This window comes from Pongo pygmaeus, chromosome X (assembly GCF_028885625.2).
Source record: "Pongo pygmaeus isolate AG05252 chromosome X, NHGRI_mPonPyg2-v2.0_pri, whole genome shotgun sequence".
In the NCBI taxonomy this organism is placed as follows: domain Eukaryota; kingdom Metazoa; phylum Chordata; class Mammalia; order Primates; family Hominidae; genus Pongo; species Pongo pygmaeus.
Genome location: NC_072396.2, coordinates 143,803,767 through 143,830,529, shown reverse-complemented (window position 1 = coordinate 143,830,529; position 26,763 = coordinate 143,803,767). Strand labels below are relative to the sequence as shown.

At 43.0% G+C, this 26,763-nt stretch overlaps 1 protein-coding gene across 7 annotated transcripts in view; it reads left to right on the top strand.

The window, feature by feature from the left end:
* Nucleotides 1–26,763, top strand: part of FGF13 (fibroblast growth factor 13) — a 610,237-nt gene that overhangs the window by 13,114 nt on the left and 570,360 nt on the right. The window contains exons 1-2 of one of the 7 annotated variants that reach the window (XM_063660862.1): nt 3,754–3,961; nt 5,070–5,291. In XM_063660862.1, coding sequence (XP_063516932.1) covers nt 5,243–5,291 — 49 coding nt within the window. In that variant the 5' untranslated portion in view covers nt 3,754–3,961; nt 5,070–5,242. Of the gene's footprint in view, nt 1–3,753; nt 3,962–4,164; nt 4,427–4,635; nt 4,655–5,069; nt 5,292–26,763 lie in introns of those variants that run through there. The other 6 variants (XM_063660866.1, XM_054472776.2, XM_054472779.2 and 3 more) reach the window with 6 other exon arrangements.

Genomic DNA, 26,763 nt, shown 5'->3' with positions numbered 1-26,763 from the left:
ACTTCATACATGGTAGCTGGCTTTTCCCCGAGCAAACATTCCAAAGAGGGCCAGGCAGAAGCTACATGGCCTCTTCTCAGCTAGCCCAAAAGTAACAGAGTAACACTTCTACCATATTCTATGGGCTGAGGCAGTTACAAACTCAGTCAGTATCAAGAAGGGAGGACAGAGTGGCCACCTTTCAATGGCCACATTTTAAAACTGCTACGGTGGCCAAGAGTTGGGGAGCTGGAGATTATGTTTTCCAGCTCTTTTGTTGTAGAAATCCACCAACTCATTGGAGATTCCGATAGAAATGAACCTTAAATCATGATACAGATAAACACTGCAGGGTTTAAATCAGAAATGAATGCCTTTCAGAGCTCTGGCATTTGGATCTGAACGTTCAAATTGTTGAGACTTAAGTGTAAAAATTAAAGTGGCTTCCAACTCCCAGATCTTGGCCCAGTGGGCTTTTCTTTATCTCAAGCACTCTGGCTGGAAGTGTAGCTTTTGCCAGGCTGCCTCCTTTTGAACCAGCTTTCTGCTGTGAAATGTTTTCACAAATGAAAAACATGTTTCATCCAGTGAGAAGCAGTCTTGTCACTAAAACATCTAACTTGGTGGTGCCTGATGACAATGTCTCTACACCCAGGTAGCCCAAAACTGCCAGAAAAAAAAGCCCTAAGTGTATGTGTCCTCTGCCCTCCTGCTCACTCCAACTTTACCCTTTAGCACAGACAAGGGAACCATGTGGCCTCTTGCCCAGAAACATTGCTCAGAGCTGCTATAGGATGAGCAAACCTGGAATCCAGAGTCTGGTGTCTTGAGGCATTTGTAGACTAGCAGGAAACTGACACTGAGATAATAGGGCCAAGAGGGTGAGCCTCTTAGGACCTTTTCCACTTCACTACCAAGTAGTAAAACCTCTGTCCTTTATTCCAGAAAGCAGCCCAGCCCTCTTTAGAGGCGTGGCCATGCAACATTTTGTTTTAGAATATTGCTTTAATTCCAGGACTAATTCACTCTACTACACAGAATAACTCTGCACCCCATGCTCTACCGGGTCAATGGAATTTCTCTCGTAAGAGCAGCAGAGACAGGATGGGACACATTTTACCAAAGTGACAAGGCACAGAGAGGTGAAGTGACCAGTTAAGTGCAAATTGCTACACTGAAAACTGAACGTACTTCCACTACAGTGGGATGAGGGAGATGGATCTGGGTGGGAAAGGCTGGGTGGGAAAGGGGAAGTACTATAAGCTAAGCCAGGTCTTCCTTGAGATGCTTCAAGACTGAATCCCTTTGGTGGCAGGAAAAGACCTACGGACCATCCTCACACAGATGTCAGATCTTCCAGCTGACCATCCTGCATTACCAAGTAGCTTGGGGGCTGGACATTGGAGCATGCCTTTTTCCGAGTCAATTGCAACAACACTTTTTTCATGTTAAATTTGTCATGGGGCTTTGAAGAGAGAAAGTCCCCCATTCCTTTCACAGAACAAGCTGCCAGTGACCTCTTTAGCAGAATCTTCAGAAGCTTGGTTTAGATAAGAATGTTTGTCCCTGCACTTGACTATTCGTAATCCTTGGTCTCTGACATGAATGTCCTTATGATGTCATTGATTTGTCTCTATGTGGACACAAACCACCATACTATTCTTGCATGAAGTGCGTATTTCCTTTATCTTCTGATATTTCTTTTCCAAGGTGGTTTACAGTGAAGAAAAACACTGTATTTTACCTGTTTGTGTTCATGGACAGATAGACTCCACTAATTTTCCAAAGCAGACATCTCAACTCACCTTGATCATATTAACTAACCTAGGTTTAGTCATATATTGAAGATTAGTCTCCTTTAAGGAACAGAATGATATCTAGCTTCCAGGTGGAAGTTACCCTTGCTAGAGGTGTCATTGTTGATAGGGCTTAGAGAGGGGTCTTATCTGTGGAGAGAACTTTCCTGGAAATCTTAACGTGGCAGGAAAGCTGAGACACCCAGTGTCCACATCAATGCCATGCTTAATATCTTCCAAGACAGAAACTGATCGTTTTCCCAAAATAAGGTATTGTTGCTTAATGGGGGGATGTGGACAAATTAAATGGTATGTACACAATGGAGGAGTATGTGTGTGTATACTTTTGATTGAATGTGCTGAGCTAGGAAAGTTTTAAAAGACCTAGGAGTTTAGAATTGGCAGACAGGACCAGTGAAAATGTGCCTCCCACCTCTTTTTAAGAGGCTGATAGGAGTTTTGAGAGACCACGTGGTATAACAGATGAACACTGGTTTTAGAGACAGACCCACCTGGTATCCTAGCCTGCCGCCCATCTTTGTGATCCATGCTGCACCATGTACCAGCTGTGTGACCTCCTGGCAAGTTACTTTACCTCTCTGAGCTTCATTTTCCTCATTTGTGAAATGAAAATAACAACAAAACAAACACGTCCTTAGAGTTGTTGTGAAAATGGAATAAGATGATGTAAAAGCATTTAGCATGCTGCTTGGCACAGGTTAGGTGCTAAATTGATGTTTACTGTTATTGGGTGTAAATTATTATTATTTTAAAAATTTTGACTTTTATTTTAGATTCAGGAGGTACATGTGCAGGTTCATCACATGGGTATACTGCATAATGCTGAGATTTGGGGTAGGACTCCCCTTCCCCTCGACCTTTCCTCTAAACCCATCTAAACCTCCAACCCTTTTGAATTCGATCATTTGAAGAGAAATGTTTTCCTTCCCAGACAACTGATATTAATTAATGGTCTAACTTTGGGTTGGATAATCACATTGTGTCATCAAGCCCCAGATTATTAGATATTATTTATAAGAAAAATGGGCCTGGAGTTCCTCTCAGACTGAGGATGGAGGCTGCAAATTGAGTTTAGAGGGTTGCCGACCTTTAGACCTGGACTGGGAGCAGGGGCAGCCCACACTCCTGGTCTTGAAAGCCACAGCAGGCTCTTGTAATTGAGTTACCGCCTGGGATTCAGTAAGACTAATCCATCTATATGATTTCTTCGCCTGGTTTAATGCCATTAACAAAACCGAATTAAGAAGGGGGTGGGGCTGAGAAGGATGAGGGAAAACGAATTTTCTGCATGGGAGTCGCTACCGCGCCTTCATGGCCAGGCTGAAGCCTAAGGTCTGATTAATGGACGGTTCTGAGGACCATGTCCTGCTAGTCACCACCCCAGTCCCTCAACAGAGCACGAGGCTACCAGGGACTCGCATGCACAAAAAAAGGCCATCGCAGAAAAGGTTTTCCAGGACGCCCCAGGGGCTATTTCCTGACTACTATCTCACCCTCCTTCCCTAGTTCGTTCATTTTCTTCCCTTCCCTTCCCTCCCTCCCTTCCTTCCTTTTCTCTCCCTTTCTTTTCTTTTCTTTCTTTCTCCCTCCCTCCCTCCTTCTTTCTTCCTTCCTCTTTCTTTCTTTCTTTCTTTCTTTCTTTCTTTCTTTTTCTTTCTTTCTTTCCTCTTTCTCTCTCTCTCTTTCCCTCTCTCTCTCTTTCCTTCCCCATCTGCCCTCTGTAGAACAATTCTTGAGCAGTTTTCCTTCTAGTTCTAATCTTCAGGGACCTTCTCTGGGTTTTGTCACAAGTATTTCTCAGGCAACGTTTCAATCCTACTTATTCCTCTTCAGCACTCGCCCCCAGTCCCACCTCACCCGTTTGCCTGGGATTGGCCATCCTGGGCGGTGGGCACTCTTTGCTTCCAGTTTACCAACAAGAGCTACCAGCCCTAGGAGGAGGGGCCTGCGTGTGGGGGTGGGGGTGGGGGTGGGAGGTGGCAGCCGCCGCGGTCAGTTTCACTCTCTGACCTACTGACACCCAGATCCCAGAGAGCCCTTCTCTCCCCCCTGAGAGCCGGACTGTCTCAACTTGAACAGCTAGCCAGAAGCGAAAAGTCGTCGACTCCCGGACTGAGATTCCACTGCTCGGTGCGAGCAGTTGCCAACAGGGGAGTCCCCAAAGTGTAGGTGGCGACCAGCACGGGCCTGGGAAAGCAGGCGCTAGGAGTAGAGGAGTTACAGGGGCCGGGGTGGGGGGAGAGCCCGGCTTCCATCTCCTTGGCCAACGGTGGGAGCCCGCTACAGCGGCACCCGCGGGCCCTCCCTGCCCCGGAGGGGCCAGGGGACGCCCTGCAGACACGCTCGCCCGCACTACGCGGGGCTCGCCGGGGTTTTGCCAACCGGCGGCTGACGTCGGCGCGCCCCTGCCGAGCTCTCCTTTTACTACAGCGGGCAGGCGGCTTTGTGAGGCCCCGCCTTCGCCAGCCCCCACCCTCCGCGTGCCCACACCTTGCCGTTTATATAGAATGCGCCGCGGTGTTGATTCGTGGCTCTCTAGGACCGGAGAGTTCTTTGGAAGGAGAGCGCGAGCGAGGGAGCGGGCGAGCTCCGAGGGGGTGTGGGTGTAGGGAGAGAGAGAAAGAGAGCAGGTAAGGGCCATCGTCTCCCACTCCTCCGCCGGCGAGCAACTCCGGCCCCCTTTTTGGCAAAATAATAGGAACCTGGAAATGGATTAAATAGAAAGAAAGAAAAGAGGCGACCCTCTGCTCCCGATTCCCCGCGGGCGAGAAGCTGCGCGACTCTGCGGTGTAACAGGCTCACACGTTGCTCATCACATGTTCAAACATTTCCCTTTCAGGGAGGCTTGTTATTTTTAAGTGAATATTTTTATCTTTGTTTTGATTTTTTTTAAAGCCTTCCTCGGGGTTTTATTTTGATCGAGTTGGCGGCCCGCAGCGGATTGGGAGAGGCGGGGGAAAGCAGCCTGCCAGTGCGCGGGCAGCCCACCCAGGCAACTCCCAGCGAGCGGCCCGCGCGGAGCCCAGGGAGGCCGGCAGTGAAGCCGGGGAGTCCCGGCCGCTCCTCTCGGCCGCCCTGGGGGTTGTGAGCGTGGCTCTCAGCAGGCGGGCAGAAGCTGAGGGCGCGGGGCGCGGAGGAAGCGCCGCGCCGCTTTGTCTCTTCACTTCTTGAGCGCGGCGAGCGGCTCCTCCCGCGGCCGGCCGCTCGGGATCGCGGCGGCGGCGACGGCGGCTCCTCCTTCACCCCTTTCCTTTCCTCCCCACTCTCTCGTAGGCAGCAGCGGCGGCGGCGGCGGCGGCAGCGGTGGGGAAAAGCGGATTCCGCCCCGAACCACACCGAGGGGAGCTCGTGGTCGAGACTTGCCGCCCTAAGCACTCTCCCAAGTCCAGCCCGCTCGGCGAGGACTTCCGTCTTCTGAGCGAACCTTGTCAAGCAAGCTGGGATCTATGAGTGGAAAGGTGACCAAGCCCAAAGAGGAGAAAGATGCTTCTAAGGGTAAGCCCGCCCGCCGAGTCCGCCTGCTTTCCTTTCCTTCGTTTCCCTCGCCCCCTCGCGTGCGCGCCGCCCTCCGGCGGCTCCTTGCCTTCTTCCCGGAGCCTAAGCTGCCCATGACCTCTGCGACCCCGGGAGAAAACGGGGGGCAGAGGTCGCTAGGCGGTGGATCTAGGTTTGCACCACTTTCCCTCCTTCCTCGCGGAATTGTCGACCCTCGAGTGCCTCCAGCCTTCTCCACTCCCCCTCTGGACGCACCGTGGTGGCGCTGCGGGCGACGAAGCTGCTGCAGCCCGGAGCGCCGGGGACCGCGCTGTCTGCTGACAGCCGGCCGCCTGTCTGTATAAGTGCATGTGTGTGCGTGTGCGCGAGTGTGCATATGTGTGCTGCGCGCGTGCAACATGGTGACATACTCAGGAATCTGCCCTGCTCTCAGAACCCAAGCTTGAACCCACCTTCAGCCCCCTCTCCCCGCCCCCAATGCAAACAAAGAGCCTGGTCGAGACGCAGAACCCCTCCCCCCTTCTTTCCCCCACCTCCTTCCCCCCCACCCCATACACCTCCTAATCCCAAACTCCTTATCCACCCCAACCCTCCGGGAAGGCAGGAGTTTGCACCCTTCGACACGCCGCGTGCAAAAGTGAGCAATCCTGGTGCCCTGGCGCCGCCCGCGCTGCGCTTTGGCAGCACAGCCTCGCCAAGCCCCAGGAGAACAAAGGCTGTTGTCCCCTTGCCACTAGTGCCCAGCGTGAGTGGGCCTCCGCGGGAGGGGGCAGTCCTCTTCCTCTGTTTGCTGGGGTTCAGCCACCGCGCCCGGGGCACCCGACCACTGGTCCCTCTGGAGTGCGCGCCTCTGCCCAGGGCCTCCCATCGGCGGGTTGGGGAGGCGCAGCAAAGCGGTGCTCAGGCTGGGGAGAACTAAGGCAAAGGAAAGGGACGCCCCCCCCCCCCGCCCCCGCGCTGGTTCTAGCGGTTGCCTTTCTCAGGACCGGAATTAGCTCCAGAATGTAAACTGGAGACAGCGGCCTTGGAGACCGGGATTCGGAGAGGCACAGAGAGGGAATGTGGAAGAGCAGTGGGGAACAGCAGGTGCCTTAGGTGCAAGTGTCCGGAATGGCCACGGAGCAGACGCTGGGGTGGGCTGGACTAGCCCTGAGGGCCCCAAGCACACTGGACCGCAGCGACCCACGCTGAGTCCCCACTGCAGAAGTCAGGTTGCAGCACGGGGAGTCCCAGCTTTTGTTCATGGGGGCCCCAATTCCTCCCTGAGCCCTCAGGCCCCCTTCACTCCCACTCCTTTCTCTATTCCTTGTTCTCCTGTCCTCCTTCTCGCCTCTCCCCATCTCTCAGAGCTTTCTTTCCCGGGAGATTCTAGGGCAGCACCAACCCTCCCCCGCGGAAAGTTGTCAAAGTCTTCAGCTCAAGGCCTTTATCCTTGTTTCTAAGTGGATCCGTTTCTTCCCCAACTAGGCGAAAGGGTGACTGAAGGTTCCAGGTTCCGGAAGTTTATGGAGGGGTTAGATCAGTTGTCATACGGGTCATTGTTGCCCCCGGTCTGGCTCAAGGCTAGCATTCAATCCCAAGTGAAAGAGTAACTTTGGAAAGTAGAACGACAGCTGTAGGTTTCCAGAGCTCTCCTAATTGTTGAATCTCAAACAGGCATTTATATGATAAAGGAAAATGACTTCAGCGTCATTAAATCGTTTTGTTTTCCACTGAGAGCCCAGAGAAGTAAATGTAATTAAAGAATGTAGCACCAGATTGATCTAGGCACGTCATTCCCCTGTTGAATCTGGGAGTATTTCTCGTTTGTTTCTGGAACTTTGGTTCCTGATTTCCATCAGGTGGTTACTTCAGATTTATTTCAGGCTACCGTTGGGAGACCCTGAAACCAAATTCATTCACAGAAAATGAGTTTCTGTTTTAGGAATATAATTTGCAGTTGTCCAGAATGGATTAACGCATCTGGAAACAGGACAGGTTTCTGTAATTCAATAATACAAATTTGTACTAGGCATGTGTCATAACATTTTCTTGTGTTGACTCACCACATTTGAAACCACATACCTCTGTAGGAATTGTGTAATTAGCACTTGAAATTATGGCTGTAATTAGAATAAATTAATTTTACAAGGCAACTTTTAAGAAGGGAGTTTACTTCCCTGAGAAGATGGGAAGCTTTTGGCTGCTAAGAGCAGGATTGCCATTTCAGCCTTTCTGTTCGTTGTTGAATTTAGAGCATTTTCAAAATAGTAAGTGTGTAGTAGCCATTAGTATTTTCTTCTTTCAAGTATATGAAAAGTCTTATGTGACTAAATTTTAAAGACTACTTTTTATATTAGAGATGAAAGGTACAAGGTCTACTTATCTTTTAATCAATAGAGTTTATATATGTTAACCATATTTCTGAAGAGTTTTCCTTACTTACAAATTTCCTATATATAGGTCATCTTTAATTTTTTAAGCTGAAAAACTAATTGGCATATTCTTTGTAACATAGCGAGATATAGGATCAAGCATTTCATAGATACCTTGAATATACACACATTTAATTTTGAACAGTGGTGTGACAGATGATTGGATGAAATCAAATAATTTAGTAACAGTTTGAATGAATTTCGTAATCTGTTTTCAGAGTCTACTGCTCATTTAAATTCAGCCTCCCACCCCCATCAGTTAGGGCTCATACCCACAGTGTATCATAACTACATCAATTATTATAGAGTACAGTGTTTCCAGAGCTTTTAAAGCACAGGTAGTAGGTTTCCAGTAAATTATTTTGTGCTGCTGAGTGAAATATGGCCTTAAGAGTACATAAATTGCTGATTGTCTTTTTAAATGACATTTTCTTCAACTCACTGAGGTTAAGACCAGTGATGGACACTGATCTTTTTCATAACCTTTTCAAAAACGTAGCCAGACAAGATAGGCTGTTCTCTTTGGAAAGGGGGCGGGGACCTTGATTCTGTTTGAAACTATTAAAAAGGCCTCTTGTGCAGCCAGTTGCCTTTTGTGTATTTATTTATGCTTTGTATAAACTTTAAAATTGGCAGATGTGTATATAGTTTGAGTCACGCGGCTCTTGGACCGGAGGATCTGTTTCCATTTCAGGGAAGAAGAAAGTATAATATTTGTTTGTTCAAGCAGATATTCTCTTAGCTTTGACTCACTCTTGTCTACCTTGTCACATAAGATCTTTTCAGCAGTCTTCTGTTGGAAAAGCACTCAGTTAAGGCTGTTTCTGGTTTGTTGCAACAGTTTTCCTGTGGCATCGGAAATCTTGTAGGCTGCTATAGATAAAACCAAATCTTTTTTGGATTAAGTAAAAATGCTAGCTAATTCTCGCTTTCAAAACTGTCTTTAGGTTTGTGGCTACATGTTTGGAGTTGGGTGTGTTCTTTCCAACAACCCTTTCCTTTGTGCTTAGCTTAACAGCCACCATATCCAGGCAAGTTTCAAGGCTCTGTGGGCTGTGGGTTCTCTTGGTGAGACAGCACTGTTGTCAGGCTGGGCTCATGCTGGCTGCTGGACAATGGAGGACAATTCCATGCATAGCCCAAGAAGCCAGCCACTTGTACAGCTGCTGTTGCAATGGATTGTAGTGGCCCCATGCATTTACACCACAGTTCGTGTTTTGTTCACTTCCTGACCCTTTCCAATTTGTCTTTCTACCCTATCCTGTTTAAGAAGGACAGGGCATTGTGGTCATGCAGCCAGCATATCTAGGCTTGAGTCCTGAATGCCTTCCAAAAGATCATCTTGATCGTTGTGGTTTACTATAATAGGTTTCATCAAGTGTCTTTCTCAGACTTGGGCCAGGCAAAAGCAGATGTTTAGAGGTATTTTACCGACAAGAAATTATGAGGTTGGTGACCTCTTATTAAAAAGTAACAATGATCATCTGTCTATTACTCATGTAGGGACTTGTTTTTTTCACTCTGACATCATGGTCCCATGGTTTTACATACAGTGTCATAAGCCACACGGTCTCTTCTGTGCCGAAGGAGGTGATCACAGCCTTGCTAAGGAGGTGTGACCAGGGAGATCTCTAATCAGAAATATTGGTCTGTTCTTGGGGATAGGTGGAGAAAATGAGCACACATTATATCCAAATCCTCTTCATAATTATTTGTAGCAGCATGTAGCTTCTTTATTGACAAAGGCTAAAGCTAGAAGGGGGACCAAGTTGGGGCATGGGTTAGGGGTACTGTATCTTTTCTCTAGCTTAGTACTGCTTCTTCTAAGCCTCTTTTCAGCACAGTTCAAATAATTTAAAGGGGTTAGTATGTGTCCTAGGTCTGGAGATGTGGGTGAGGTTGGAGTGGGAATGGATGTTGAATTGGGGCCTGGGTAAGAAGCAGAGGGTGAGCTGTGGGGTGAAGGAAGGAGTTGAGGTCGATGCCCACAGCAGGGAGATTTTATGGGTGGCTTCGAGGACAGGGTCAGGACTGGGGAGAGAATTGGAATCAGGGAGAGAATTTGAATCAGAATTGGATAAGCCAGAGGGCTGATTTGTAAGGCGGCGAGTAAGGATATGAAACAGCGTTCCAGGTCTCTTTGCAGCTGTGCTGTTTTATGTCCAAATCAACTTCTTATTCTGGGAATTACAATCAACATAGAACAACCAGAATGTGTTGCAGTTCTTCAAATATATCCAATAAAAAGGCTTTCTAGTGTCTGCTTCAGTATGACTTATATTTTTGGAGTTGAGAAATTTGAAAAGAATGGACAATAATTGTCAAGATTAAGCAATTGAAGGAGGGGGGAAAACCATGTGCATTAAAGTAGAGTGGATGAAGGGGATCCTACATGTCTATTACCTTGCTCAGCTTAACATTATCTTTGAAATGTGAAGACTAGGCACATAATGTAGTTTTAGCAATTAGTACAGAACACAAATGTCTGCATAACTCATTTTCTGCAGTCACTGATTTATGTTTCCCTATCAAGAAGACACATCATCACCATGATATATCAGCACAGGCTGAAGAGTGGATTTCAGGCTCATTGTCCTGTGTAATGTGGGTCATCTTAGTTAGTTTTCATCAACTTGAAACGTAGGTTATCTCTTTGTAATATACCAGCTCTACAAACTTAGTTGAATCTTATTTCTGACATTTTTTAACATGGCATTTTATCACTTTTTTGAATGTCATATATTGATGAAACATTTCCTAAGAGTGTGGGTTTCCAGGTAAATGCATTAATTTCCTAAAGAAGTGAAATAATATTTAGTAGTCATTATGACCACCCCTCCAGGCCTCAGATCCGATTTCTCCTTGAATTGGATGGCCATTTTTTTCCTTTAAAGCAGTGTTTTCCAGAGTATTAATTCTGAAAATGGGGGGGGGGGTTATTAGAAAAGAAATAAATTATTGATTCTTAGGGCACAATGGACATATGAAGGACTATTATATTAAGGGATCTGAGTTGTAGTAAATATTAAGTCTAAATTACAATGATTGTTTATTGTGATTACTGTAAAGCAGTTCTCATGGCTATTCTTGCCTTTGCCCTTTGAAATTACTTTTAGCATTGATTTTCAAATGGAAATAGTACTAGTGTCACTGGCTAATGACCTTCCCCACAGGCAAAGGCTTCTGCTGGTGTAGGGTTGTAGTTGACATTCTAGGGAGTACAATAGGGCTGTTCAGAGCTAAGTTGCTTGCTTGGCCTGCCTGCAGAGACATCAGATTTGGTCTGGACAATCACTCTTTGGCCTAAAGGAATCCCTAGTTGTACATGTCTGTCCTTTTTTTTGTGGTTCCTGTAAGTAGGGCTGGGAAGAAAGAAAAGAATCTTCTGGTGAAAGGCAGGCCTAGTCAAAGGCCAAATTAGAAAAGAAAAACAGTAAAACTCAATTTCCTTTTTTTGTAATTGAAATTTACCTGTAGTAACATGTACAGATCTTAAGTGTGCATCTCAATGATTTTTGATAAATATTTACATCCGTAAAATCAACACCAAAGTCAAGATACAGAACATTCTTGTCACCCCAGAAAGTTCTCTCATGCCCTTTTCTAGTCATTCCCCTCACATAAAGTCAACTCTTATTTTATTCTTTTTTGTTTTTGTTTTTGTTTTTTTTTGAGATAGGGTCTCAATCTGTCACCCAGACTGGAGTGCAGTGGCACGATCTCCACTCAGTGCAACCTCCGCCTCCCGGGTTCAAGTGATTCTCCTGCCCCAGCCTTCCTAGTAGCTGGGATTACAGGCGCGTGCCACCACTGCCCGGCCAATTTTTTTATGTTTTTAGTAGAGATGGGGTTTCACCATGTTGGCCAAGCTGGTCTTGAACTCCTGACCTCAAACGATCCACCCGCCTCGGCCTCCCAAAGTGCTGGGATTACAGGCGTGAGCCACCGCTCCTGACCTCCTATTTTTATTTCTGCCGTCATCTATTAGTTTTTCCTGTATGCACTCTTTGGTTTCTGACATACCTAGCCACCTCCCCATCCAACACTCTTCATCCCCTGTTGATAACCCTTCTTGTCTTGTCCTCTGGTTTCTTGGAAGACTCCCACCCTGCCCCACACTGGGGCATTCAATAGAATCTTGGACATGGTTAGTCTTCTAGGAGTAGTTGTTGAATGACCTAGGAAAGATAGGGAAATTCTTTAAGCAGAGGTATGTTTTATTCATCCTTTAATAGCAAATAGCAATAATGTACATGGCTGTCTTTATAATAGTAGCCTCTAAATTATTGAGCAGTTACTATTTACTAGGGAAACATTATTTTTACATATATCTAATTTAATCCTGACAGCCAAATGAAGTACAGTAGCTCTTAGTACATACAGGCTTTAGAGATGAGAAAATTGAAGTTCATGGAGATCATGTAGCTTATATGAAGTCACACCGCTAGTGGTTTGCAAATTACTAACACAGTGCTTGGCCTTGTAGTAATCAATAAACGATGAATGCATATGCCATGCACCTCTGAAAACTCATTGGTCCTATGCCCTGCTCACTTCCTGTTTTGTTGTCATATCAGAAGGCACTGTGATAGAGAAAGACTTTTTCAGAGCCTCCTGGTGGCTTAATCTGATAAATACCTAGGGATATTTACATTCTATCTAAAGATTGCCTGGGGTAGAGCTTTCACTCAAAGAATTCAATAGTTAGTGGTTGACTTTCTAACACCTAGATACGTGGGAGAAATAATTTTGACTGGTGTCCTAAAAATAATAGTATTTTCTGAGCACTGACTATAGGCCGGGGAGTTGACATGAAATATCTCATGAAATCTTCATAACAATATATGGACATTCAATGTATGGAGAATGAATGTCCACACTATTCTTCCAGTGTGACAGATGAAGAAACTGAGACCGAGGCCATCCTTAGGTCACTCAGCTAACAAGATGGTGAAGTGAGGATTTGACCAGATTTGACTGACTCCAAATCTACCTCCTAACCACTAACCACTATATCATACTCCCTTCCTAGGCAGCACAGCTGAGTCTTTCTAATGCAGGTTTGCGCAAAGACAAAATTACTTTCATTCACCAAATTGGACATAATTAGGAGGAGTGTGCCTATACTAAATGCATGGTTGCTCCAGGGCTGTGGTCTTTGTTCAGTTAAACAAACATCTGAACATTTTTTGAGTGACTTTTCTCTATCAGGTGCTGTGCCGGGATGCCCTTTCCTTCTTCTCTGGCCTGGGACATTCTGACTTTTCACTTTCCGATGTACATCTCACTTCACTTGGCCATCCTCTTGAACCACTGCTACAGGACATTGGCCCCGTGACTGTGGCTTTCATTGGCCAGGTGACTTTGGCTTTCATATTGGTTTAAAAACAATGGTACTTTCTTTTGCAACTGCATCTGGGACCTTGTTTCACCTGTGTCTTCAAGATTATACATCCTCTTAATTCACTGTTGAGTAAAAACTCCACTTGTTTATTTTAGTTTTCATTACATGGTATATGCTTTCAGTCTGTCTCCCATCAGAATCATATGTCTCATTTCCCTTCTCTTTGTCTCTCAACCCTATCCCGTTCTTCCTCCGACTCTCCTTCTTTCCCTCCCTCCTTTTCTTGTTAACAAATGTCAGTGGTTTTTATTAAATGAATGGGGCTCCGCAGGGTGTGCTGAGCTCATTGATTTTCATTTCTGGATTTTTTCCTTTGATAGCTATATTAATCGTGATGAAAGAAATCCACCCCCCACAACAAAGTGTAGCTCCACAGAAGAGGTTTTTCACTACTTACATAACTCATTTTAAATGGAAAAATAAAAAAGTGCAAGCTTTATTTTGTATACTATTTATGCTGCCTTCAGTTAGATAATATTTCCAAAAATATATCTTGTTAACAGAGACACAACGCCTTGAACAAGCATATTAATTATAGTTCTCGAAGTTGGGAATCATGTAGTGTTTATCTGTATTGTAGAACTGTTGCTCAATGGTAATAATTCACAGTGATGAGTGTATTGCATGGCTATAGGTAAATTTAATAACAAACAGGAAACCCAGTTCTCAAAACTTGCTCCAAATAATGTAGGTAGCATTTGTTACTGTTCTGGAGTTGAGGGTTAGTAAATAGCTAGGGTTCTTAAAATATTTATCTAGCTCTTAAAAGTAGAAGTAAACAACCTAAAGAAGACAGGCTGAGTGCAGTTCTTGAATATGCCCATAGATATTTTCAGAATCTTCTTTCAATGGTGACTTTGAAAGTATTGAGAATTGACCTGCTTATTTTGCCTTTGATTCTCTGTGTGGGTGCTTGCCTCTCCCCTTGGGGGGTCTATTGAACATTAAGCCTTCCAAGAGCTCTTGAATTTGTGAGTGATTTTCGGAGCTCTGGGAACAATGTGAGCCATTCTCTTGGAAACAGGACAAGGTGCTCCTAGATGCTCTCATTCCAGGGAACATTTGTTTTTCGGCTAGCTGGGAACCCGACGATCGCGCTGAAAGGTCTGGTCAACCAGCCTCCCTCAGTTCCTGTGTATCTGGCAGGCAGGTTTATTACAAACCTTAGTGTGCTCATTAGCCTCGTGATGTGGCAGCTGCCTAAAAAAGAAACACGGAAAAGTTGTGTCACCGAAGGTGAAACTTGGCAAAGAGCTGCCCGGCGCCGGCTCCGGGCATGACAAAGCGCCTTCCTGGCGGCGGCAGCGGCGGTGGGCAGTGGGGGTTTCTGTTTGTTTGTCCTCGGTACCCACTGCCCAGTCGACTCACGGGGAGGCGTCGCAAAGGGAACCGCGGGCCCGGGCCAGGGCTCCGTGGCTGGCGGTGCGGGTGGCCACAGTCCGGGGGAAGATACTGCGCGCTCCGGAGCAGCCCGCGGCCTCGCAGTCTAGACCGCGGGCACGTTGCAGCCTGTGGGGAAGCAGCGTTAAGATGGTGGCGGTCAGAGCAGCGCTGGTGGTGGCTGGGCGGGGCTCAGGGAGGCGCGCCCTCCTCCCTCAGCGACACCTATCAAGGCTTTCTTGCTTTCCGTACACCTGACCCACCCGCTAGACACCTCAAAGGCAGGCATAGAAGGCCAAGAGCCTTGAAGTCAGGGCTTGACCAACACAAGAAGAGCTTTGCTTTTTCTGTCTTCTTGTTAATGCTAATTTGACTTTAGCTGCTCAAAAACCGAAGATGCATCTTGAGCAGGACGCTCACAGGCAGATTTGAATTTATGTGTGTGTTTTTATATTGCTTATGTTTTATTACATTGATTTTTTTCAGATTACAAAATAATGCATGTTTACCGGAGACAATTTGGAACATCATAAAAGCGTAGAGAAGAAAATATCACCCAAGGTTCCACTACCAAGTTAACTTTTTGAGGCTTTGCTTCTAGTCCTTTTTCTCTGCATATTTTAATACATAGACATGGCTGATTATCTTTAAGTGTGTATGTGGGATCAGGCACATACACAATAACTTCCTTTTTTTCCCTCAGCGTGTTAGAATGTTATTTTATGTCGTTAAATAATTTGCACCATCATTTTCAGTGTGTATACTAGGTGTGGACTTAGGGATAACCAAGGAGAGATGGTGATTTGTGCCTGGGGTGTGAACATTTTTCCTGCATCTCCTTGAGATCCTTCTCACTGGACACCACAAGCATGATTAGTATTTTGTAAAAGTACATATATGAATATGTGCCCATATGGGACTATGTATATATGTGTATAAATCTGTAAATACTAAATTAAATACACATAGACAACTATGCACATATGTAAATAGATACACAACAAATATGCTAAGAGTAAATCTTGAAAGAATATACACCAAAAGGAATCTCTGGGTGGTTGGCTTATAGAAATTTATAGTGTTTAGTCATATTTTCTGTTTTTATCTATAGTGGAAATACATAATTATATTAATGATATAATAATAAAAATAATATTAATGAAATATTACTTATTGATTGTCTTCAAACTGAGTTTTCTGCTCCCTCATTCCTTGATCTAATGTGAACTACTTATTATTTTTATATTATATGATGCTTCAAGTCCAAGCTAAATCTCCATCCTCCATGAAGCCTTTCTTCCTCCCTCCCAGCAGGCACTGACTGCTTACTTCCTGTACAGGGCTTCTATGTCACCCATCTGGCAATCTCCATTGGCTACTTTGGGTGTATCTCATGGTTAACTTCTCATCTGCTTATGTCTTATCTCTCTGAATAGACTGGAATGTCTTCAAGGATCCTTTTCACAAAGCAAGTGCTCACTAAATGTGTTACATAATGACAATGCTTATCATCCATCCTAGGTTTCTGTAAATGCTCCTTTACCTTTGAAACTCTATACCAAAAGCCCTTAGACTGACAGCAATAATCCTGCTGGATTTAATTTTGCTAATTTAATTTAGGATACAATTGCTACTTCATAATGGGCTATCTACGTAGAATTTGGTCAATGATGATACTGATAATATTACTGAAATAGTAGTGATTTTCATATTGGTTTTTCAAGTTAGAGGACTCTTGATAGAGGGTTTCTTGGTGATAGAAATAAATCTACAGATTCACACATGCATTGGACAGTCATACCCCAACTTAAGTGATTTCAGTTATTTTAATGCATGTGTAAATTAATTCATCTGTTAATTTACTCGATAAATATGTATTGAACCTTCTATGTGCCATCTGCTTTCTTAGACACTGAGAATACAGCAGTGAGCAGAACAGATAACTATCCCAGCCTTCATGGATAATACAAGCATATTTTGCAAGTTTCCTTAGGGAAACAGACTTTCAGTGCATGAAGCACTCTGTTCCATGTTGGTGGTATGTCAAGCAGTGAGTGATCTGGTGCCCATCATAGCCATCAGGCTCTGGCCAAGCCAAATTACTAATGAGTCAAGCTGGATGGAGTCATACATGGGTTGCTTATTTGTGGTTCAGGAACCACTGAAGCTGTGGTTCCTGGACCAGCTTGGGCATCAGCATCACCTCTAACCACATATACCTCCGACCATGAGAATTTGATTCAGTATATCTGGGCATGAGCCTTAGAAAGCCACATTTTTTATTAAGCTCCTCAAGTGGTTCTAATGCACAGTTGGTTTAGGGACCTACTGCCTCTGGGCAGTGTTTCTCAAGCTTGCCTAAAGAATCACCTGTAGGGTTTGTTTATTTGTTTTTTCTAAACAAAACAAAGCAGAAACCCTCCCGCTGACCTACTGAATTAGAATTTTAGGAAAAGAGCTGGTAATCTGACTTGTAAGCAGGTGTCCTGGTGATTCTTATCATCAGGCTAGTTGGGGAAACATTGTCCTAGAGACAATCACAGGACTCCCTTAGAAATTATGTATCAATGTCAATTTTTCTGGTGAGCAGGCTCCATTGCTTTGAGCAGATTCTGAAAGGAGTCAGCCACTCCAAAAATGGTACGTGAGGTGGAGCCCTGAAGTCTAGGACCAGCATTGTTGTCAACTGTATGTTTTGAGTTCACAGTGTCCTCATGGGTTGAATTAAGCAACCTTAAAGACCTTCTCGGCCCTATTCATCTTCCACATAGAAATGTTCTACTTGGAAGCCTTCTTTCTCTCTTTTTTTGCTTTTTTCTATCTTATTGCCAGTCTTGCCTCAATTGTTTCCCTTGATGGTCTCCCTTTAGGAGAATGTAGGGAAGCAGGAGAATTTCAAAGCCTTGGCTCTCACAGAGAGGGCGGGGCTGGGAGGGAGCTTCTGGCATGCCATTCAGAGATGGCAATCCTAGCACAGCTGTTAGAATAGCAGAGGTCAGTGTCCAAATATTTTGACCCTTATGATAGCTTGAACCTCAGTGGATCTTAAACTGGTGGGATAAGGGGGTGGGAGTGGGACTTCCAAGACATTTCTCTGCCAGTCTAGAGCAGGATGACACAGGGTGGACAAGGTAATTCCCCTTTTCCTTGGACATAGTTTTTCTGCCTGTATCTGGCAGCAGGTGGTGATGGGAGGTGGAAGCAGGAGTGTGAGTGTTGGGCTGGGCCTAGGTGCACCCCCACCCCTTCTCATCCTTGAGGCACCAAGCAGTGTCTCTGTAATTGGTTCATGACCAATCAAGTGCATTGACCTATTACTGCTAGTTACTTTGAGTTATAAATGGTTTTTATTTCCTCTGTGGAATTGGGGGTTCAGGCTGTATAGGATGACCTGATTTGTATCACAAGAGCCTTTGGGACTTTGACAGATTTCACTGTTTAAAACACACCGAGCTTCCTCCCTCCACCCCACTGGACATAAAAGCAACCTTTGAATTTATGGCACAAAGAGCATGTCTTTAAAGGGCAGCATGCAGAAAAAGGGAGGAAAAGGAAGTAAGGCAGTTCATCTTCTTTTCTGAGGCCATTGTCTGCGAACAAGTGACAAAACTGAATACCTTGAAAAATCTTGTATTGATTTTTAGTGCAGAGGCATCTCCCCAGGATCTGAAAATCCTGGCAGAAGATAATAAACTTATTTCCCTGCCTTTGAGCCAGAGTTGAGTTGCTTGTTTTACATGGCTGGAAGAAATGAGAGTAGTTGCTCTGCTGAGAGTGAGATTTGGTCCAGAGTGCATCCCTCTTGACCATATTGTATATAGGGGAGACTCAATGTATAAAAACTATATATACAAATCTAACTCAAATGCCAAATGTGGAGGTAGTTACAATATTGAAAGAGTTATTGTTTTATGAAAAGTCTTTCTTTTAATAGCATCATCTTTAGTGTACTTGCATGTTTCTTTGGGCATGAAGGACTACTTGATTAAAAAGAAAGAAATAAAAACCAAGCCTAGAGGCCTCTTATTGAGGCATTTGTTTCCTGCTATTCTAATTAGAAACTGTTGCTCAGAGTGGCTGTCTTGCTTCTCAGATTATTATCTTTTTTATTTTAATTATTTGAAATATATTTACTGTGGCAAAATATACAACATAAAACTGACCATTTTATGGCCAATTCTATGGTATCCAGTTCTATGGTATTAAGTATATTCACCTTGTTCTGCAGCCTTAATCACCATGCTCCACAGATCCTTAATCATAGGCTATAATGGCTGGAAGGGACCTTCATCATCGTTTGGTCTAAACTTCCCACTACAGAGTAGAAGAATTAGGCCCGCAGAGAGGCAATGACTTGCCCAAGGTCATAGAACAAGTTAGTGGCAGGGGCCTAGCCCAGTACATTTCCACATTGACACAGTAACAGATTCAGGCAGGTGGCCTCTGTTACTCTACTGGTAGCAGAGTCAAGGATTGACATAAATGTTTAGGGTATTTTTCTGTTTTTTTTTTTTTTTTCTTTTATCAAACGAGCAACCAATTATTATGGTTTAGAGCCAGAAGGTCCTTCAGACACTACCTAGTTCAATCTCCTTGTTTAAAATAATTGGCCATATTTGTGATTTCTAAATCCAAGTTGAACTACAGAAAGATGCTAACATTCTTATTTCTAAAATGCAGGACAATTCTTCCCCAGCCTTCCTTTCACTGACGCCATGGCATTCTTTGGTTGAAACCAGGTCCTTTGTGGGTGGCTGTTATTAATAAGCTTTTCTTAGGATGTTTACAGTAACTGCTGTGACCTAAATAAGTTTGCTTGTATTGTTTTCCCCACAAAGGCAAGAACAGGTTTTAAAAATATGTTAATCCCTCTCATCACAATGTATTTATTCATGACTAAAAGAACTGAAGTATTGCATTTTCTCACATTTGGGGCCTTTGTGTACCCCAATCATGTTTTCTTGGAGTAGAGCTTCAGGACAATACACCATGTAGCATTATAACATGATCCCTCTTGAAAATTTTATTTTTACTTTTAATTGTGGTAAAATACACATAACATAAAATTTACCATCTTAACTATTTTTATGTGTATAGATCAGTAGTGTTAAGTATTTAACTGAAGTATATAATCTGAAGACTGGTTGTGCAACCAGTCTTCAGAACGTTTTTATCTCACAAAAGTGAAACCGTGTACACATTAAACAATTCCCCATTTCCCCGTTACCCCAGTCCCTTGCAACCACCATTCTACTTTGTTTCTATGGGTTTGACTACTTTAGCTACCTTATATAAGTGGAACTATAGCTATTTGTCATTTTGTGACTGACTTATTTCATTTAGCATTGCTATAAAGAGACACCTGAGATTGGGTGATTTATAAGGAAAAGATGACCCTTGAGGCTCATCCATGTTGTAGTGTGTGTGGGAATTTCTTTCCTTTTTCAGGCTGAATAATATTACATTGTATATATAGACCACATTTGGCTTATCCATTCATGCACGGAGGGACACTTGGGTTGCTTTCATCTTCTGACTCTTGTGAATAATGCTGTTATGAACTTGGGTATAGATCTTTTTTTAATTGATGGGATAAATTGTTTTAAAATACTCAATTTATTTTCTCAATCTTTAGTCTAAGATTATTAAAATAACATGGTGAATAAAATAAAGGAAGAATGCAAATTTTTAGGGTACTGGAGAATTGAGGCATGAATCCAAATGACTTGCAAGTTTGAGAACCATGAGTAGAGTAAATAGGACTTTTTAAGGTCCTCTTGGGTCTATTATGTTACTTTTTTATAGTGATTTTGTGTGTGTGTGTGGAAACAATGAACTTCCTCTGTGATAGCCTCTATGATCCTTCATCCTTGCATTTTTGCCCTTTACCATTTATTTCCATTCCCGTTTGTATGTGTCTCCCACTATACTGTAAACTTGTTGAGTGCAGGGACCAAGTTATTAATTTCTGAATAGTACTTAGGACAAAGCCTGGCTCATAAGGCAAATGCAATAAATGTTTGAAGAGAAATTTGACTCACTCTGTCATTTGGAAAAATTTAACTTCACAGTTAGTCTTGGAATAATTCAACATTTTTATTTGTTTTTATCTGCTTCTTTTATATTTGAAACATAGCTCATGTTTAGGAGCACAAATTAGTTTTAAATATGAAGCAATCAGGTTTTTTGTTTTTAACTCTTTTTGGGGAGTGGGAGAAACATTTGTTGAATACTTGGCATCAAATAGAGGAAATATCCAGGCCTTGACTTTAGTTTCGATTTGAGTAAGTCCCTCTGAATTTCCACTGTGAATGCTGTCTCCTCCCTGCCACCTCTGAAGAGCTGTGTGTGGCTTTGAGTTGTGCAGCTAGTGCTGTGAGTGCTGTTTTTATATCAGGGCACAGATTTCCCACTCCATGTTTTGGCTCCTAAGCTTTGTTTTCATGCCCCCTACCTTCTCCTGAACTGTCTCCAACCTCTTTATAATGTTCCAGAAATAGAAATCTCCCAAAGGGATTGTCGTTTGTAATAAACGCCCTCAATCCTTAATATATTGGTGGGCAGAAAGCCTGCAGATATATTTATTTTCAGGTGATAGACAATACTTTAGAGACACATGCTTAAGAATCTGGACTCCATTCATTCAAAGAGCATCAAGCATTATGGCAGGCCCAGGCACTGGTGAAACACAGATGAGGAAGAGTCTCTATTCTTGCTCTTACAGAGCTGATAGTGGGAGAAATAAAAAGGAAGCAGTGCCTTGCCTGGGAAACACAGAGAACTAGGGAAGCTCATAGGAGAGGGAGCTGACATAGTTGGGTGGTGGTAGCAAGTGTGATCATTAACTTGACACCTGAAGGATGAGTAAGAATTTGTCAGTTGATGAGGAGGAATAAGAGTGTCCTGGAAAGTGGGGACAGCACATGTAGAAGCTAGGAGATGAGCAAGAACATGGCTTACTTAGAGAACGGAAGGAAGTACATTATTCCCAGAGTAGTGAGTCACCTTAGTTACATGGATAGTCCTGGCGTATCCTGAATTATGCCACTCTCATTTCAGTGGACAGTCCCATTGATTCCAATTTTTAAGCAGAAATATTGAAAATGCAGTTTTTCTGTGCATTAACAAGGAGGTTCCCTGGTAGGAAGAAATACATGAAAAACAGGTAGGCTCAATGGTAACTTAATGCACTTGATGAAATGCTGATTGTGAACAAAACTTCAGGATACTATCATTATAAATGAATGAAACCCATTAGATTTTAAGTAGAAGGCTTTTTTTTTTTTCTGCTAAGATTAGAGGCCTCAGGGTTTTGTTAATTGTGGACTCCATGATCAGAAATCCATATATGTGTCTGCAGCCATGATTTTTTTATTAGTAACAAGAAAGAGGGATAACTTCTTAACTATTCAGAATATGCATTATTTAGCAGTAAGACACAACTATTCCAGAAAGCGCCTTAATCAACTTTATTCATGTGAAAGTACATAGTTTTATGGCTATTATTAGTAGGCCGTGAATTTTTATTAAGTCAAAAAGAACATTGATATTTAACAGATAATGCCATTCTTGGCAGTGTAGGGTGTAATCAGGCAAAACACAACTCATTTCTGACTTCCAACTATATCATTCATGTTGACTTTCTGCTTTGTCTCCAGCAGTTGCATGAAAGTAAATGTGCTGTCACAGATACTTCCCAGATGTTGCCACACAGAAATTTCAGGATAGTTCCATTCATACCGTTTATTCATTCAAGGAACACGTATTGGGTGCTAGCTCTCTGTCAAGCTTGATTGTAGGTGTTGGAAAAATGTGACCAAGCTACAGATTGTCCCTGCCCTTGCAGGGCTCACAGTGTAGTGGGGAAGACAGACAAGCAAATAGTCAATTGAGACAAATACAGTGTGACCAGTGCTGTAATAGCAGATGCCCTGGAAACTGTGCAAGCTCAGAGGAGGGCAGCTAACACAGCCTTGAAGGACCAGAGAATGCTCCCTGAGGAGCAAGATCAGCTGGGATCAGAAAAGTGAATTAGGACCTGGCCTGGCAAAGAGGAGGACAAAGAGAATTTCAAGCAGAGAGAACAGCTCATTTGAAGACAAAGAAGTGAGAAGAATGGCAGGAAGGAAGGGAGAGAGAGAGGGAAGGGTATTGCAAATGTAAATGTAAAAGGGCATAACTGTATGACATGCATTATGGCTAGAGAGGCATGAGGTGTACCTGAATAGGTAGGCAGGAGCTGACACACAAAGGCATTGAGGTGTACTTTTGTGTATGAGGATGAAGAGTTTGGATTTCATTTCAAATGCATTGGAAAGCCTTTGGAGAGTTTCCTGATGGGAAGCCCTGTGATCTGATGTACATTTTTAAAAACTCTGTCTGGCTAGGAAGGCAGTGAGAAAGCTGATGCAGTGGTCCAGGCTGAGACTTGGTAGAGTAAGAATGAAGATGGACAATGTCTAAAGATTTGAGAACACTATCCAGGAATTGGGGTAGATTGGGTTTTGTGCAGATAATAACATGAGTGGTACAATGATATCTCATTTACTTAAGCGGGAGACAGGAGTCATGAATGATGACTCTTATGTTTCTGGGATCCAATCCCATCTCTAGCACTTACAACTGTGTGATTGAGCAGTATCACTTCTTCTTTGCATCTCCTTTTTTTCATCTCTTACATTTTCCCACTGTGATTGCAGACTGATTTTCAATGATGATTCATAATGATCCTAATATCCTTTACTTCTAAGGTACATAGCAGACCATTTATAAATATTGCCCAAATAAATGAACTGGCGTTATGCAGCTACATTCTTATGCAGGTATACTTCCTGGTTAGGTGCAGATTAGCCTATTTAGTCTTTCTTATCTGTAGCTTACTACTGGGAATAATCTAAAGTGGAAATCAAACCATACAATGTGTGTGATATAATGGTCCCCTCTACTGGACTGGGCCTTAAGAACTCACGTTTTTCCCCCTTACTTTGCTGTTATCTTGCCTTTATTTAGTGCAACAGAAAATCACTTATGTGCTTTATATCAGTATTCCCATTTGTAAAATGTCTATGATAATGCCAGATCCTGACTTTAGTTTTAGGGGTGATATTATTAACAAGATAATAGCTTTTAAGCATAATCATTTAGTGTTTATAATAGACCTTTCCTCTAAGAACTTGCTGGTGTTTGTCATTGGAGGTGGTGTAAGGCAGAGAACAGAAGCCCCTGAAGAGCTTTTTCAGAGAATCTAGGTCCTGACTCTACCCCACGCCAACTTCAGTGGGGGCACATTGGTGGACATGCACAGTGGACTCCCGCTGTTTTGGACCTTCCTTGCTCTGCATAGTCTTGTAGCAATATGGTCTTCTCATGTTTCAGAACATCAGATGTAAAAGCCAAAACTACAACTGGCAAGAACTCACTTACCAGTAAAGGGGAAATGTATAGGAATTGGAACTGCTATTGACAAAAGTTAGATTATGTGATCAACATTTCAAAGGCACAGAGATTTGCAATAATTGCATCAGGGTATAGGTGTTTTCTGAATAGTAGAACCAAAGGCCAGTATTATATAGTGGGTTAAAAGAGACACTTATTATGCTCAAGTATACAAAGTGACATGAACTTCTAGCTAGTAGAATTTTATGGATTTCATGATTTACCATAATGAAGAAATAAAAATATTTTAAAATTTTCCTATTGTTTTTGAAAGCAGTTATTGTGAGTGTGGTTGGCAAATATTACTATGTACTCAGCATCCCCTTTTCCCATAGATAGCTAAACAAATTCTGCATTGTTGGGTCTGATTTAATGAGTTTTGTTCCAGTGCAAAACAAACTTAATACAAGTACTTTCCAGGTCTGGTTTCATCTGTATGTGAACTAGAACTAAATTGTTTACACGTGAGGCTAAAATGAGAGTCCTCCCAATAAAGTGTCCTGGAATGTGCATTTGAGTGCTTTCTCTAAAGAAGACGACAACCATGTTAAGTCAGAAATGCATCAGAAAAAGAAGGAATGAAAAAGATTGTTCATTCTGAAATAACACTTATGGCTTGTATGGAAAAATTTTATTTCAACTTTGAAAATAAGGATTTTTCATTTAACATTAATTCAACAAATATTTATTGAATACCTACTATGTGCCAGGCAGTGTTCTAGGTATAAGTGATATAGCAATGAATAAAACAAAGATCTTTGCCCTCCTGGGCTTACATCCGTGTGTGTGTGTGTATGTGTGTATGTGTGTGTGTAGGGACATACAATAAGCAATATATATATAGGTAAAAAAGATATGTTATCTGCTGACAAGTGCTATGGAGGAAAATAAATCTGGGAATGTGTATGTATGCTAGTGGTGGTGGTAAATGGCTGTAGTTTTGAGTATGATGATGAGGTATGGACTTACTGAGAAGATGATATTTGAGTAAAATTCTGAGAGAAAGCCATGCAGGTATCTTGGGGAAGAGGGTTATCAACTTTTGCATGTTGCCTGGGTAAAATAAAAGTGCACAAGTATAAAAATGTATTACCCATAAGTCAGGCAGTTAGAGGTGTTTTTTATTGAACAAGGGTAAAGCCCTTTCTGCATACCTGTGTAAATTCTGGTTATTTGAATCTTAAAAGTTCATGAACAGCTTTTTAAATTGTACTCTCTGAAATTTCTCTATATGCATACAGATAGCATTTACATGTACTAAGTTGGTATGAACCCATGGATATACCTGCTTTGGTGTTGAAGCTACTTGATGATTTGCAAATTCAGGCATACCATATTTTCATTTATGCAAAAGAAAGTATTAACTGTTCTGATGTCTGGGAAGAATGAGCACCTCTCAGGAACATAGGTTCTGCTTGAGCTACTTTAGACCATTTGACTCCTGAAAGTCGGAGAAATTGTCAGCTAGATAGATCAGCCTCTCCTGAGGACCTGCAAAGTGCAAGCAAGAACAGTGTGGAACCACTTGCATTGAGTAGTATGTGAGTCAAAGTCATGGAGAGGAGTGGTAGTTGTTCAGTATTTGCTGTGGATTACTGTTAGGACTAGTAGATCCATATTCTCCCTATTTCCCTCAGGAATTCCTGAGACTGGAAGATTTATACAGAAAAGAGGTTTATTTAGCTCATGGTTCTGTGGGCTGTGCAACAAGTGTAGTACCAGAATTTGCTGCTGGCAAGGCCTCAGGAAGTTGACAATTATGGTGGAAGGCAAAGGGAAAGCTGCCTTATCACATGATGAGAGGGAGTAAAAGAGAGAGGGAGGAGGTGCCAGGCCCTTTTAAACAACCACATCTCACGTGAACTCACAGAGTGAAAACTCACTCATTACCATGGGGATGGCACCAAGGCATTCATGGGGCATCTGCCCACATGACCCAAACACCTCTAACATTGGAGGTCATGTTTCAACGTGAGATTTGTAGGGGTCACACATCCAAATCATTTCACTCTCTGAACAGTGCTCTGTGTAACTCTTGCCACTTCTAGGTGGATAAGGTGGGGAAGACCCACTAGGTCTGGAAGGGCAGAGTTGATTCTGTATTGAGGAGGTCACAGACCTAATGTGAAAAATTATTGCTCCAGCCTCCCTTGTACAAAATTTGGGCATGTGATACTTTTGACATGTTTTTGGCATGTCCTGCCAGCCAATGGTGTGCAAATAGACAGAGCAGGGGAGTGAATCCATGCCAGGACAATTAGCTGTTGTAGTAAGGGGCTGCAGATTTGTCCTTCCCCTTTGTCTTCAGTGAAGTGCCCATCTGTTATATAAATATTTGAATGTGGTGGTGAGGAGGGAGGGAACTGTGTGTATTTGTGGAAAGAAGACAGGAACTGGGTGCCCTTGAGTAAGCCTCTTAATCTCAATGGGTCACAGTTTTGTGAAACTCTACAGTGAGAATAATAACATTAAGCACCCACTAAGCTTGTTGGAGTACAAAAAAGATATGATATGTGAAAGCATTTGGTTAGCATTATACATGTAAATGTACTTTTTTAATGAATGGACTTGCTTTTCCCTGGAAGGCCTTTACTGGTAGAATATTGTTCAGCTATCAAAAAACACGGCCTTTTATCAGGAATTTTCCCTAAATTAGCATTATTCACAATTGAAATTACATACTTGGTTTCTAAGTTTTCATGGCCCAGATTATTTTATTTTGCTACCTTCCCCACCCCATCCCAAGGGAATATGTGAACAATTTACTATTGACAGATAAAAGATGATGTATTGTGAAAGTGACAGGCCCGAATCAGCAGGAGAGCCTGCAGTTCTGCTG